The 16,061-nt window shown below is 40.8% G+C and overlaps 1 protein-coding gene across 1 annotated transcript in view; it reads left to right on the top strand.

Moving 5' to 3' along the window:
* Positions 1-16,061, top strand: part of LOC115217366 (protein DD3-3) — a 139,093-nt gene that overhangs the window by 73,471 nt on the left and 49,561 nt on the right. The window contains exons 4-5 of the mRNA XM_029787043.2: positions 2,441-2,536; positions 11,249-11,387. Of these exons, the coding sequence (XP_029642903.1) occupies positions 2,441-2,536; positions 11,249-11,387 (235 nt within the window). The remainder of the gene's footprint in view (positions 1-2,440; positions 2,537-11,248; positions 11,388-16,061) is intronic.

Here is a 16,061-nt window from a genome sequence, read left to right as displayed (position 1 = left end):
ATGGTGACAAAAGGGTTAATCAAATAACTACGATTCATTCAGCATCACACTCCATCTTTATCTTATGTATATTTTGTATCTTGTTGCTTCTTCTATCACTACTTTGATAACCTCCGAAAGACAGAGATGGGAACCCCTTCCACCTAGCTTTATACAATGTATCCATCCTATTCCCTTCAATTCTATGTGATTCAACCATTTTTTAGAATCCTTCTCCTTAAATAAATCCTTTTATAATTCATTCTCCGCCCACATTTTCTTTAAAAACATGAACTACAGACATTCAAATTGAACATCAATCACATCTGACTCATGAGTCTATGCGGGTCTGCAAATGTCTTCAGCACTCTTTTTCTTCCCCTCTGACTCAGTAATAAACATCTTAAAAACAAACAAAAGAAAAAGAAAATATAAATACCTTCTTTTAAAAAGTGCACTCATACACACTGGCAAATGTATATACATATATACACACACATACATACATACATACATACATACATACATTGTCATTGTGGCACTCCGTTGGTTATGATGACGAGGGTTCCAATTGATACGATCAACGGAACAGCCTGCTAATGAAACAAACATGCAAGTGGCTGAGTATTCCACAGACACATGTACCCTTAATGTAGTTCTCGAGGAGATTCAGCATGACACAGAATTTGACAAGGCTGGCCCCTTTGAAATACAGATAAAACTCATTTCTACCAGCTGAGTGGACTGAAGCAATGTGAAATAAAGTGTCTTGCTCAAGGACACAACATGCTGCTGGGAATTGAACTCATGACCGTACAATCGTGAGCCGAATGCCCTAACCACTAAGCCACATGCCTTCACACACACACACACACACACACACACACACACACACACACACACACACACATTTATCATGGCACTCCGTCGGTTGTGACGACGAGGGTTCCAGTTGATCCAATCAACAGAACAGCCTGCTCTTGAAATTAACGAGCAAGTGGCTGAGTATTCCACAGACACATGTACCCCTAACATAGTTCTCAGGGAGATTCAATGTTACACAGAGTATGACAAGGCTGACCCTTTGAAATGCAGGTACAAGGAGAAACAGGAAGAAAGAGTGAGGGAAAGTTGTGGTGAAAGAGTACAGCAGGGTTCGCCCCCCCCCTGCTGGAGCCTCGTGGAGCTTTGAAAATAAACACTCAACTTTCATTGAGTGTTTATTTTTGCTCAATAAACACTCAAAACACCTGGTCTGGGAATTGAAACTGTGATCCTATGAACGTAAGTCTGCTGCTCTAACCACTGGGCCATTGCACCTCCACCATGCATATATACATACACACATACATGCATTACATATATAAAGACCCTTTCAGCCATGAATGACCATGGGGTTGCATCTAGATGCCATCTCCTACAGACAGAATCAGATCTCGGGAGCTCAAAGGAAACAAAGGCTGTGCAAGTCAGTGTCTGACCCCGCAGCAGAGCCCTCTGTGCATGCAGTGGCCTGATTGACCACAGCCAGACACACCATGCCCTGTCTTCTTCTCCCATGTGATGTCCTTGGTCATCACCAACAACAATGAACAAACTAATTATGATGCTAATAACCATAATAATAATAACAACAACAACAACAACAACAGTAATAAGAAGAATTGCAAAATCCTGTGGGATGCAATGATCCAGTGTAATCACCTGACCAGACGTTGTGGTGAATAAAAAAGGAAGAACATGCGTGATAATCGATATAGCATGCCCTGATGACAGCAGGATCAATGTGAAAGAAGAAAAAATAAACAACTATGACGTTTTGAAGTGGGAAATACAAAGGTTGTGGTCAATGAAGAGAGTAGATGAGATACCAATAGTAATTGGTGTACTTGGAAGTATCAGCACTCAACTACCAACATGGCTGAAAAAGATTGGTGCACTTTGATGGCATGTACTGCTCTTTCACTTAATAATAATAATAATAATAATAATAATTATCATTATTATTTGAGGATGGTGCCTGGCTTAACATCCATACAAGAAATATGAAAGATTGTTTTAACTGGTATGTCACATGTATTGAGGAGAGCATTGTGAATTTTTTCCTTTTTTAACCTTCATTTTCTCTGTTTTCTTTTTTCTCCTTTTCTCTTCTTTCCCTTTCCTTTCTTTCTCTCTTTCTTTCCCACTTTTCTCTACCACATGACTTTGTAAACGAACAATCTTGGGTGTTTATTTGAATGGTCTACCGTTGTATACAGTGAGTTTACTTTGGTCTAGGTGTCAGGAAGACATTTGGCAAGAAATGAAAACAGAATTGAAAGAAGAAGATAGTGATAATAATAATGATAATAATGTTCTTCAAACTATTTTTAGCTTTTTGCTATCTTTCCTTCCATGAGATTACTAACCCCGCATCTTTATTTTTGTTAACCAAATGTTTCAACATTCTATTCACCAGGACTAATCAGCATTCATGCCAACATCCCAACAATAATTGTGAACTGGTCCTTCAATATATGTGCCACGACCTCATCAGGGATGGAACAAGTGTAAAGTAAGTACAGATTCAGCTAGTCACATTAGTCATTTGTCATTGAAGAGTCATTTGTCATTGAAGAGTCATTTGTCGTTGAAGAGTCGTTTGTCGTTGAAGAGTCGTTTGTCGTGGAAGAGTCGTTTGTCATTGAAGAGTTATTGTCTTTGATTGTCATTTGATTAGTCATTGAAGAATCATTTATTGTTGAAGTCTTTTGTCGTTGAAGAGTCGTTTGTCGTTGAATAGTTGTTTGTTTAAGAGTCATTAGTCATTGAAGAGTCATTAGTCATTGAAAAGTCATTAGTCATTGAATATAATAACTGCTAGTACCCTGATGGTGTATATTTAGTTTCATCAGGAATATGTATTACATATTCCTTTGTGTAGATATGCAAGTATATCAGTCTTACCTATTTCTCAGTAAGTTGGAAAAAACCACAAACTAGCACAGGCTTTCCAACCACATGGTTGTGGGTTCAGTTCCACTGCATGACACCCTAGGAAAGTGCCTTCTAGTATAACTTCAAACCAACCAACACCTTGTGAGTGGATTTAGAAGATGGAAACTGAAAGAAGCCTATTGTGTGTGTGTGTGTGTGTGTGTCCCTCATCACCATTTGACATCTGGTGTTGGTGCGTTTACATCCCTGTAACTTAGCAGTTTGGCAAAAGAGATTGATAAAATAAATACCAGGCTTAAAAAAAAATGTACTAGTGTTGATTCATTCATCTAAAAACTCTTCAAGGCAGTGCCCCAGAATGGCCACAGTCTAATGATTGAATGCTGTAAAAGATACAAAAAACATTTATTGATTTTCAACTCTTATTGGGGTTTCATGAGAGGAGTGTACCTCCCTTGACCAATCCCAGGAAAGCAAGAAGCCAATCCGTTTAAAGACACATCAAATCTCGTAGCTCCAAGGGACTGGTGCATCTAATTTGCATATTGTGAGTAATTAACACTTTATCTTACACCTGTCAACACATTATCAAGATATGACATAATATATGTGACCTTGTGAAGTAGACATGTCACATTTATGTATTTCTCTGTGGACTGAGGAAAGGCTGAACAGTCTAAATTGATTTTTCAACCATAGTTGGGATCTATGTCACTTGACCAATCAGAGGTGTCTATATCACTTGATCACTTGACCAATCTTAACCCAGTCCATTTATAGACACATTGAATTCAGTAGCTTCAGAGAATCGAGTATAGGAGTGTTTGAGTCATAAGAGCGAATGTCAGAAAGACTTTATAAGCAGAAAGCTGAAAGTTTGAAAAACTTAAATCTCAAGATACCAAATGCCAGATATCAAAAGATCAAAACTGTGAATTAGGAAATATCCGAAGGGAAAATACTTAGGGGAAATGGTATTAAAAACGTTTATAGCTTTAAAAAGGAGCTTATTTGAGAAACATAGATATTTCTCTCTTAGCTCTTAGATTCTCCAGTGCTGTCAGTACAGCAAGCAATAAACCTCCAGACATTTTGATTGTTTGTCTCCCTACTATTTCTTTACTACCCACAAGGGGCTAAACACAGGGAGGACAAACAAGGACAGACAAAGGGATTAAGTCGATTACATTGACCCCAGTGCATAACTGGTACTTATTTAATCGACCCCGAAAGGATGAAAGGCAAAGTCGACCTCGGCGGAATTTGAACTCAGAACGTAGCAGCAGATGAAATACTGCTAAGCATTTTGCCCGGTGTGCTAACGTTTCTGTCAGCTCACCGCCTTGTCTCCCTCCTGGCTGCACTTGGGTCAACTCCCAATGCTATAATGTCATCCTGGAACATACTGTGCCACAACTTCCCTGGTCACGAGGGTAACATGTCCCTCTTGTGTTATTGAAGCACATGGCCAGTAAACCATATCTGCTTCTTAGTCACCATGTCATGCAAACTTCCCATGTCTACTTTTCAAAGACACAATTAAAAACACAAATGATTTATACGTAAAATATTTTCATTCCCTTAATTCTCTTGTTATTGAATATTTTCCTTATTTTTTTCTTTCTTTCAATAAAAACCTGAACACATGAAACGATCAAAAGTCTAAGATTTAATGAACCAAAATTAATTTCACACATTTGCTTATCTCCCTTTGACTTCACTCTCTTGCTGATTTTGTCTGTCATTCAGCATTTTTTAAATGTATTTATTGAAGTAGAAATAAGGAAAATGTTCAATAATGAGTGAATTCAAATAAAATAAGTATTCAATAAATGTCACGTTTACAATCAAACTAATTCATATGATTCCATTATATCAGCAGAGCTTTAAAACCCTAGCAGGGTGAAAACACTTTTTAATGGATCCTTGTGGAGTTGGCAGAAGTTATTGTGGCACTCCATCGGTTATGATGCTGAAGGTTCCAGTTGATTTGATCAACGGAACAGCCTGCTCGTGAAATTAACATGCAAGTGGCTGAATACTCCACAGACACATGTACCCTTAACGTAGTTCTTGGGGAGATTCAGCATGACACGCAGTGTGACAAGGCTGGCCCTTTGAAATACAGGTACAACAGAAACAGGAAGAGTAAGAGAAAGTTGTGGTGAAAGAATACAGCAGCTCCTGGGCTCAATCACCACCTCATCCCAGGTCCTCCTGGGCCCAATCACCACCTCATCCCACGTCCTCCTGGGCCTAATCACCATCTCATCCCAGATCTTCCTGGGCCCAATCACCACTTCATCCCAGGTCCTCCTGGGCCCAATCACCACCTCATCCCAAGTAAACATAATAAAAGCATTACATCCTTCTGCTACAAAGTACTTTACTATCCTTCAGAAACTGAAACACAGCAGCAGATGATGGAGTGGGTATCATGCTTACATCAGCTGATGCCGTTAGAGTCTATTAATTTTAATTGCTGTAATTTGACCTTGCTTAGCCCTGGTTCAGCTGCACTAGTGGTTTCCTACTTGTGGTACACCGACCCCTGGTGGTCCACATAAGTATTATTGGGGAACTGGGGATCCATGAACATGTTGACAGACCTTTCCATATCCTGGGGTCTGAGGAAAAATTCATTTGAATTAAAGGGGTCATTGGTAGTGAAAAGGTTGGGAACCACTGAGCTAGACTATGATCAAAGACAGTCAAGCCATAAGCAACTTATTGAGGGGGAAGAACTGATGTGATCCTACATGGTAAGCCTGTGATATCCAAGGTGTAAGATAATCTGAGGATTAAAGTATCTGACCAAAGTGTTGGTCAGATAGATGTGGAAGGTCCACATGAACGTTCAACAATAAAACAAATGCTAATGGCAAGAAAATATGTTCTGAGGATGTTCACAGTTAAAATTATTTGGCTGATGCAGGGTAAAATGCCCAGTGGTATTTCGTCCATCCTTACGTTCTGAATTCAAATTCTGTTGAAGTCAAATTTGCTTTTCATGCTTTCGGGTTGGTGAAATAAGTACTAATTTAGCACTGGGCTTGATGAGATCAACTTATTTCCCCACCTCATGAATTGCTGGCCTTGTGCCAAAATTTGAAACCATTATTATTAGAAAATTACTCTTTGTAAATCTCAGAACGATAGATATTCAGCAACAGTACTTTGGAGTAAAGCTTGTTTGCCAACATAACATGGCAGTCCTAGTTTAGGACGAATGCTGCAGTAATTTAGCCCCAGGAGACATTGTCTCCAGCTGGCTATACGACGCGATCAGTGTCCTTATATTTTCAAACAAGGGAGTCTAGCACTCTCACTCAGCTTAAAACAATTATTCTGTGCTGATGAAGGGAAATAACCTGGAAATCATGATTCACAGATATTGTTTTGAGCTGAGTGGGGGTGTTAGATTCCCTTGTTCGAAAATATAAGGACACAGATTGTGTCCTATATCCAGCTGGAGACGATGTCTCCTGGGGCTAAATTACAGCAACATTCGTCCTAAACTAGGACTGCCATGTTATGTTGGCAAACAATCTTTACTCCATCATTATTAGGTTGACTCTGAAAGAAAGAAAATAAAAAAAAAAGCAGTTATAAAGTAAAAGCATTATCTTTTGGACATGGTTCTTCATTGGTTATGAGAGGAAAGTCTAAGAGCGACTAGGACGAGAAGCAAAAGAAGGAAGAAGATGAAAAAGAAAAGAGAATCATCATCATCCAGTGTTTTAAATCCGGGTTTTGTCTCTGTTAACGGGGGTAGCCAAATCTACCTCAACGTCATAGCAACTGAGGTAGGCAGGTGCAGCCCACCCTGACCTTTGGGCTGGTTGGTGCCCATTCTCCTTTGCTATCAAGAGGCTTTTTTAAAGGTGGATTTTTCTACAGGGAGCATGCCCTTCCTTACCCCCAACTCAGTCTTGGGACCACTCATGTCTAGAAACTAAGGCCTCTACTAAGATATTTAAGAAATGTGGTGGGAAATTAGCTTAGGAAGGCATGGACGCTACTCTCTGAGACCCCTTTTGGAGCCCCGCTCACCTATTATATATATATATCATCATCATCAGCATCATCATCCAGTGTTTTAAATCCAGGTTTTGTCCCCATTAACAGGGGTAGCCAAATCTGCCTCAATACCATACCAACTGAGGTAGGTAGGTGCAGCCCACCCCAACCTTTGGACTGGCTTATGCCCATTCTCCTTTGCTATCATAAGGCTTTTTTGAAGCTGGATTTTCTACAGGGAGCATGCCCTTGCTTACCCACCCTCATGAGTGGTCCCGAGACAAAGGCCACTACTACGATTTTTAAGAAATGTGGTGGGAAACTAGCTCAGAAAGGCAGGGATGCTACTCCCTGCTGAGACCCCTTTTGGAATCATGTAAAAAACAAATGCATGTCTTCAGTCCCCACATTCTCTAACCAAAAGGCATTTTTTCCTCGTTCTTTCTCCTTTTATCTTTCTCTCTCTTCTTCCTTCTCTCCTCGGGCTCTCCTTGACTTCTCTCCAATGAATCACTATGGCTGAAGCATTCTCTCTTTTATTTTTTTTATTTTTTTACTTGTTTCAGTCGTTTTGACTGTGGCCATGCTGGAGCACTGCCTTTAGTTGAACAAATTGACCCCAGGACTTATTCTGTCGATCTCTTTTACTGAATCACTAGGTTACAAAGATGTAAACACACCAACACTGGTTGTCAAGTGATGGTGGTGGGGTCAAACACAGACACACAAATATATATCATCATCATCGTCATCATATGTGTATATATATATATATATATATATATATGGGAGACAAACTAGAAGTAGTTGATAGCTTCCGCTACCTAGGAGACCAAGTCAGTAGCGGGGGTGGGTGTGCTGAAAGCGTAACTGCTAGAGTAAGAATAGCCTGGCAAAGTTTAGAGAGCTCTTACCCCTGCTGGTGACAAAAGGTCTCTCGCTAAGAGTAAAAGGCACTATATGATGCGTGTTTACGTACAGCCATGCTACATGGTAGTGAAACATGGGCTGTGACAGCTGAGGATATGCGTAAGCTTGCAAGAAATGAAGCCAGTATGCTCCGATGGATGTGTAATGTCAGTGTTCATAATCGTCAGAGTGTAAGTACTTTGAGAGAAAATTGAACCAAGAAGTGTCAGTTGTGGTGGCAAGAGAGACGGCTGCGCTGGTATGGTCATGTGACGAGAATGGCTGAAGATAGTTGTGTGCAAAAGTGCTACACCCTAGCAGTTGAGGGAACCTGTGGAAGAGGTAGACCCAGGAAAACCTGGGACGAGGTGGTGAAGCACGACCTTCGAACTTTAGGTCTCACCAAGGAAATGACTGAAGACCGAGTCCTATGGAGTGTGCTGTGCATGAGAGGACCCGGCAGGACTAGTCAGCCATATCCCGTGGCCCTACCTGGGACGTAGTCGATCCACCTGTGCATACCTTCCTTCTTGTGACACTTGTGAAGACCTGCTGAGGCAAGTGAAAGTCAATCAAAATAGATGAACATCATGAATTTGTATCTTTATGGTACCAGTGCCTGTGGCACACAAGAAAACCATCCGAACGTGGCCGTAGCCAGTACCGCATCGACTGGCCTCCGTGCTGTGGGCACGTAACAAGCACCATCCGATCGTGGCCGTTTGCCAGCCTCATCTGGCACTGTGTCGGTGCCATAAAACAAAACACCATCCGAGTGTGGCCGTCTGCCAGCCTCGTCTGGCACCTGTGTCGGTGGCACATAAAAACACCATCCGAGCGTGGCCGTCTGCCAGCCTCGTCTGGCACCTGTGTCGGTGGCACATAAAAAACACCATCCGAGCGTGGCCGTCTGCCAGCCTCGTCTGGCACCTGTGTCGGTGGCACATAAAAACACCATCCGAGCGTGGCCGTCTGCCAGCCTCGTCTGGCACCTGTGTCGGTGGCACATAAAACAACACACCATCCGAGCGTGGCCTTCTGCCAGCCTCGCCTGGCATCTGTGTCGGTGGCACATAAAAAACACCATCCGAGCGTGGCGTTTGCCAGCCTCGTCTGGCACCTGTGTCGGTGGCACATAAAATCACCCACTACACTCTCGGAGTGGTTGGCGTTAGGAAGGACATCCAGCTGTAGAAACACTGCCAGATCTGACTGGACTGGTGCAGCTTTCGGGCTCCCCAGACCCCAGTTGAACCGTCCACCCATGCTAGCATGGAAGCGGACGTTAAATGAGGATGATGATGATGATGATATAATATATACACATATATATATATATATATATATCGTCGTCGTCGTTTAACATCTGCTTTCCATGCTGGCATGGGTTGGACGGTTTGATTGAGGGCTGGCAAGCCAGGTGGCTGCACCAGGCTCCAATCCAATCTGGTAATGTTTCTACAACTGGATGCCCTTCCTAATGCCAATCACTCCGAGAGTGTAGTGGGTGCTTTTTACGTGCCACTGGCATGAGGGCCAGTCAGGTGGTGCTGGCATCGGCCATGCTTGAATGGTACTTTTTACATGCTGCCGGCATGGGTGCCAGACCGGCGGCACTGGCATCAACCACGCTCAAATGGTGCTTTTTATGTGCCACCAGCATGGTACCAGCCAGGCAGCAATATGCACAACAAGCTTCTTTCAGTTTCCGTCTACCAAATCCACTCACAAGGCTTTGGTTGGCCCGAGGCTAGAGTAGATGACACTTGCCTTAAGTGTCACGTAGTAGGACTGAACCCGGAGCCAAGTGTTTGGGAAGCAAGCTTCTTACCACACAGCCGCTCCTGTGCCTGTCTCCATGAACATCTGCCTTGGATTTTGTTGTTCTTTATTATTTGTAGTTGCCTTGTTTCATAAACAACTCATCTCTTTTATGTTTATGGATTTGTTTTGAAAGATCCTGATGTGAGATTATGTGGTAAAAGAGATATTGTTAGATTTGGGGAGGGTCATCTTCTGACAATAAACACACACACACAGTTATTTGCTCTTCACTTGAACTTTATTCTCCTTCATTTGTCACACATTTTGTGACCTTTTCAATGACTGTCTGTTCTCTATATCTTCTCTTCTAGAAGAAGAGACATGGAAAACAGATAATCATTGAAGGGGTCACAGAATGTGTAACAAAAGGGCTCTGACTAATAAGCTAAGTGTAATAATAATAATAATAATGATAACAATAATGAAGCTACTGTAAGGATCAAATAAGAAGTGTGTGTGTGTGTTGATTGGCAAAATGACCGTCCCCAAGTATAACAATAATTTAGCTTTGTTTAAGCTTATTGTATCTAGAATTTCAGTTTTATATATGACTCAAGTCTCCATTTTTAAGACAGCAGAGAATGAAATGAGATGTGGCTGACATTTCTAGCAAATTATTTAACCATGTAGAGACTCTCTCTCTCTCTTTATGAGTTGGTAGTCCTTTACTTCAAAACAATAATGGTAAAGTTCTAAAGTATTAAAGTGAAGAGAACCTAATTTGCTGTCAGAGAGAAATGAAATATTAGACATAAGAAGCATTGTATGTGGCGTGCAAGAGAGATGTTTGCGTTGGTTTGGTCATGTACTACGGATGGATGAGGAGAGTTGTGTGAAGAAGTGCCACTCCCAAACAGTTGAAGGAATATATATATACAGCTTTATTCAATAACGAACCAACAACAATACCATTTATGTCCACTTACTTGGTCAGCAACAAACAAGCCTTCATTGTTTTGTTCTATACTATTATGTTTGACCTTAATGTTCATATGAAGTTGGTTAATAAATTATGTGATTGGGTATTATCTGGTAGTTGAATATTGACTAAGATGTATTTCTCCATTTTCTTATTTTGTATACATATGTATACATATGTATAGGCACAGGAGTGGCTGTGTGGTAAGTAGCTTGCTAACCAACCACATGGTTCCGGGTTCAGTCCCACTGCGTATCATCTTGGGCAAGTGTCTTCTGCTATAGCCCTGGGCCGACCAATGCCTTGTGAGTGGATTTGGTAGATGGAAACTGAAAGAAGCCTGTCGTATATATGTGTATATATATATATGTGTATGTGTGTGTGTTTGTCCCCCTAGCATTGCTTGACAACCGATGCTGGTGTGTTTACGTCCCCGTCACTTAGCGGTTCGGCAAAAGAGACCAATAGAATAAGTACTGGGCTTACAAAGAATAAGAACCGGGTTCGATTTGCTCGACTAAAGGTGGTGCTCCAGCATGGCCGCAGTCAAATGACTGAAACAAGTAAAAGAGTAAAAAAGAGTAAAGAGAGTATACACACACACACACACACACACACATATAGATTCAAGCTTCCTTCTTTTTCTTCTTCTTACAGAACCATACCAACCAATACCGGGAAGTGCAAAGGTGGAGACTGCGATCGCGATTTTCAATATGGCATGCATGAGAATTACACATATTACCAAACATGTGCCCAAAGAGAAAGAAATAAAGGCTTGTTTTTTGCTGACCAAGTAAGTGGACATAAACGGTATTGTTGCGAACTGGCAGAAACGTTAGCACACCGGGCGAAATGCTTTGCAGTATTTTGTCTACCGTTACGTTCTGAGTTCAAATTCTGCCTAGGTCGACTTTGCCTTTCATCCTTTCGAGGTCAATAAATTAAGTATCAGTTACACACTGGGGTCGATATAATCGACTTAATCCCCTTGTCTGTTCTTGTTTGTCCCCTCTGTGTTTAGCCCCTTGTGGGTAGTAAAGAAAGAGGTATTGTTGTTGGTTCGTTATTGAATAAAACTGTATATATATATTCCTTCAACTGTTTGGGAGTGGCACTTCTTCACACAACTCTCCTCATCCATCCGTAGTACATGACCATACCAACGCAAACATCTCTCTTGCACGCCACATACAATGCTTCTTATGTCTAATATTTCATTTCTCTCAGGGTGCTTACACTATGTCGTGTGTGCACACTGACATTACACATCCAGCAGATCATGCTAGCTTCATTTCTTTCGAGCCTATGTATGTCTTCAGCAGTCACAGCCCATGTTTCACTGCCATGTAGCATGGCAGTTCACACACATGCATCATACAATCTACCTTTCACTCTGAGCGACTGACCCTTTCTCACCAGTAGGGGTAGAAGCTGTCTGAACTTTGCCCAGGCTATTCTTATTCTAGTGGTAACACTCTCTAAGCATCCACCCCTACTACAGACTTGGTCACCCAGATAGCAGAAGCTATCACCTACTTCTAGTTTCTCCCCTTGGCATGTGATGGAATCTGTTTTCTGAGCATCTGCGGTGTTTATTGCCCCATGCATCTGCTGCACACAAAAGCTATCTTCCTTTGATGTTGCTGCACTTCTTATGTGTCCATAGCTTACACTGGATACATCTTATGGGGTTTCTACCTATACCTTTTCTACAGATTGAGCAGGGCTACCCACTTGAAGAGGTGTGTGATGTGTTCGCCTTCCAGCTTACTATAATTTTGGCCTTTACGACATTGACTCTAAGGTCCTTCGATTCTAAACCTTGCTTCCACACCTGAAATTTCTTCTCCAGTTCTGGTAGTGATTCTGCTATGAGGGCCAGGTCATCAGTATATACATACATACATACATACATACATACATGTATAAAAGTTAACCGAGTTTGAAGTTAAAATAACTAAGGGATAAAAATATGCATTATATTACTGGTATACTACCTGCATTTAAACATGGGCAAATAAGTTATGCTCATAAATTATAGGTAAAGACAAAGATAAAAAGGATTTTTCAGGAATCAAAATTTCAAAAAAAAAAGAAAATGGAAATTACATTGATGAAACAACAATTAATTTGCATCAATTATTGTTTGTTAATTATGTAGGAAAAGATTGTACCCAATCTAACAGTTGTTTCTGCTGTCAATATTCTTTGGCATTACCATTATTATGCTAAAAATATATATCATTGTTGGTAATAAAACCGATTTGAATCATGGAGCTTCGTCAGAGAGGAGAATAAATAAATAAGTAAATAAATAAATAAATAAAAAGGAGAGACAAGAAAAAAAGAAGGAAAGGTTAAATATGGTGAGAATCAAGTCATGTTGCGTGTGTACCTCCCCAGGGAGATACACACGCATATCTCCCTAGGGAGATAATAATGGTAATACCATTAATAATAATTATGGTAATACAAAGGAATATCAGCAGCAGAAACAGCTGTAGGATGGGGTGCAGTCTTTTTGTAAATAATTAATAAATAATGATTGATGCAAATCAATTGTTGCTCATTAATATTATATATATTTTCTGCTCTCTTTAAATATGTGTGTGTGTGTGTATGTATATATATATATATATATATATATATATATATATATATATATATATATATGCTAGCATGGAAAGCGGACGTTAAACGATGATGATGATGATGATGATGATGATATATATATGTGTGTGTGTGTGTGGGTTAAGCGATGATGCATATATATATATATATATATATATATAATATATATATATATATGTATCTATAAAATAATATGTCACATTACTCAATAGTCAAGATAAAACTCTGAGTTTCAGATGCCGAAGTGGAAATCCACAACACCATCTCTTCGGTTATCTGGCCATCTAAAAAATCGCTATGAAAAAATACCGTTATACAAAGGGAAATTACTGTATTATAATTCTGCTCGCGAACCCACGTGTGTACTTATACGTCACTATGAAAACGTACAGATCTTCACTCGCATTTTTCGCCAAATATATACGCATATATATACAACCACATACACACACATGCATACCGTAAAAGTTCATACATACGTCTATATATGCACAAACACAAGAAAAACCATGGTTAAAGGTAACAGAAAAAACATAAGGAAGTATACAAAGCATAAAAACCACGTACATATACGGATAAGCCCCTATGCACTCATACACACACACGCCCATATATGTACATACCCGTACATATTTATATACGCATACATACACACGCATATACAAAAAATGAATATACATATGTCCACCCCCCAAAAAAATTTTGAAAAATACTAAGTAAAAACGTCTATATATATATGTGCATTCTTATGTCCGCACACACGCACACATCTAAAACTGCCCACCCATACATATTCACACACGTGTACAAATGAATCTATATACACGTCTATATAGGCACAGGAAAAAATGCAGGATAGAAAAGTACATATATGTATATATATGTATATGCATATATATATATATGTTTATGTTTTCCAGTTTCAGCTCTTGAGCTGTGGCCATGCTGGGGCACCGCCATTTGGTGTTGCTACATGATTTTACCTCACGAATGCTTTTTAGCAACTGCCATTTGGTGCATGAGAGAGTTTGATGCAGCTGCCCTCATCTGCACCTCCTGCCGTGAAGTTGGTTCATCCTGGACACCTGACAGGAAGAGATCCAGTCCTACTTTAAAGACATCCGCATCCACCCCATGCAGGTCCCTCAGGTTCTTCGGGAGGATATTGAAGAGCTGTGGGCCTCTGAAGCCCAGGCTATCACAGTATCTTGTCCCACATCTTGATGGCAAATTTGGAGTCCTTGGCACCACGCAGTGGCGCCCAGTTCTAGCATTTGTGTAACTCTCGATGCCAAAGTTTGGGACAATTCCTTCCAGGATCTTCCAGATGTATATTATGGCATATCTTTCTTGCCTACGCTCCAAGGAATAGAGTTTTAATCTCTTGAGTCTTTCCCAGTAGTTTACATTCTGCATAGAGGCTATCTTCTTCGTGTAGCTTCGTTGGATCACCTCAAGTTCTGTGATCAACTTGACACTGGATGGTGACCATAGCTGAGAGCAATAGTCAAAGTGGCTTAGGACAAGTGTCTTCCAGAGGACCATCATAGGTCATACACTGATTGTGCCTCTGGGATTGCGATCCCTCCGGGTCCAGTGTATTCATTGGGTATTGCATTCAGTTTTGCATGCTGATAGTATAAAGCTTGAAACTTTTCAGCATTGAACTGCATGCTATTCTTTTCAGCCCACTTATATATTTTGTCCAGCTCACATTGCAGGTGCTTAGTATCTTCAGGGTTCTGTATTGCCTGTGAAACTTTTGTATCATCTGCATAACTTGTGATCGTGGTTCTCTGCGTGGCTGAGGGCATGTCTGAGAGGGCCATTATGAACAGTAGTGGTCCCAAACAGTGCCCTGCGGAACACCGCTCACTATTTGCGTGTTAATGGAAGTGGCCCCATTGGCTACTACCACCTGACTTCTATCCTTCAGAAAGTCATGAAGCCATTCTCCCAATTTTCCAACTATACCAAGATCACGTAGTTTGTGACATATCATTCCATGATCGACTTTATCAAAGGCCTTTGCAAAGTCGAGATATATCACTTCCACATTTGAGTGGTTGAGCATCATTTCAGCACCCAGTCATAGTGTTGTAGGAGCTGAGTTAAGCAGCTTCTTCCTGTCGGAAACCATGTTGGGTGTCAGGCAGCAAGTCATTTTCTTCAAGGAAGGTGATTAGTTTCCTTCTGACTATTCGTTCCATGACCTTGCTGATGTGTGAGGTCAGAGAGATAGGTCTGTAGTTCTTGGCCTCCGCTCTGCTACCTCCTTTATGAATAGGGCATATTTTACCTTCCTTCAGTTTTCTTGGAAGTTTGCCAGTTGCAAGGAAGCTCTGAAAGAGAGACTGCAGTGGTCTTGCTAGGACTCTCTTACATACTTTTAGAAGGATTGCCGGGAATCCATCGGGGCCAGTAGCTGAGTCTGTTTTCATCTCATCTATAGCCTTTATTACATTGTCTTCCTTTATATTGATGTAATCAATCATCGCCGCCTCTGACCCCATATCTGCAGTGGTGAAGAAGTCAGTTGGATTGCTGATTTGGAAATGCCCAAGGGGTGGGGTGAAAACACTCTTGAATTGCTCATTTAGTATTTCCCTTACCCTCATTGGATTTCCTGTGAGTGTGCCATCCCTTTCAAGGAGTGGCCCTATCCTACAGTGCACCATAGCTGTTTCTTTGGCATACCTGTAGAAAGCTCTAGGGTTAGATTTTATGTTGTCTATAGCCCAGGCTTCTTTGTCTGCTCTTTCCTTTTCATGGGAGAGTTGCAGATATTTTTCAATTTCCAACAGTTTTATTTTCAGGCGGGACTTTTCACTGCTTT

Source organism: Octopus sinensis, linkage group LG1 (assembly GCF_006345805.1).
Source record: "Octopus sinensis linkage group LG1, ASM634580v1, whole genome shotgun sequence".
Lineage (NCBI taxonomy): Eukaryota > Metazoa > Mollusca > Cephalopoda > Octopoda > Octopodidae > Octopus > Octopus sinensis.
The sequence above is the reverse complement of the archived record's forward strand: the minus strand, read 5'-3'. Positions and strand labels throughout refer to the sequence as shown.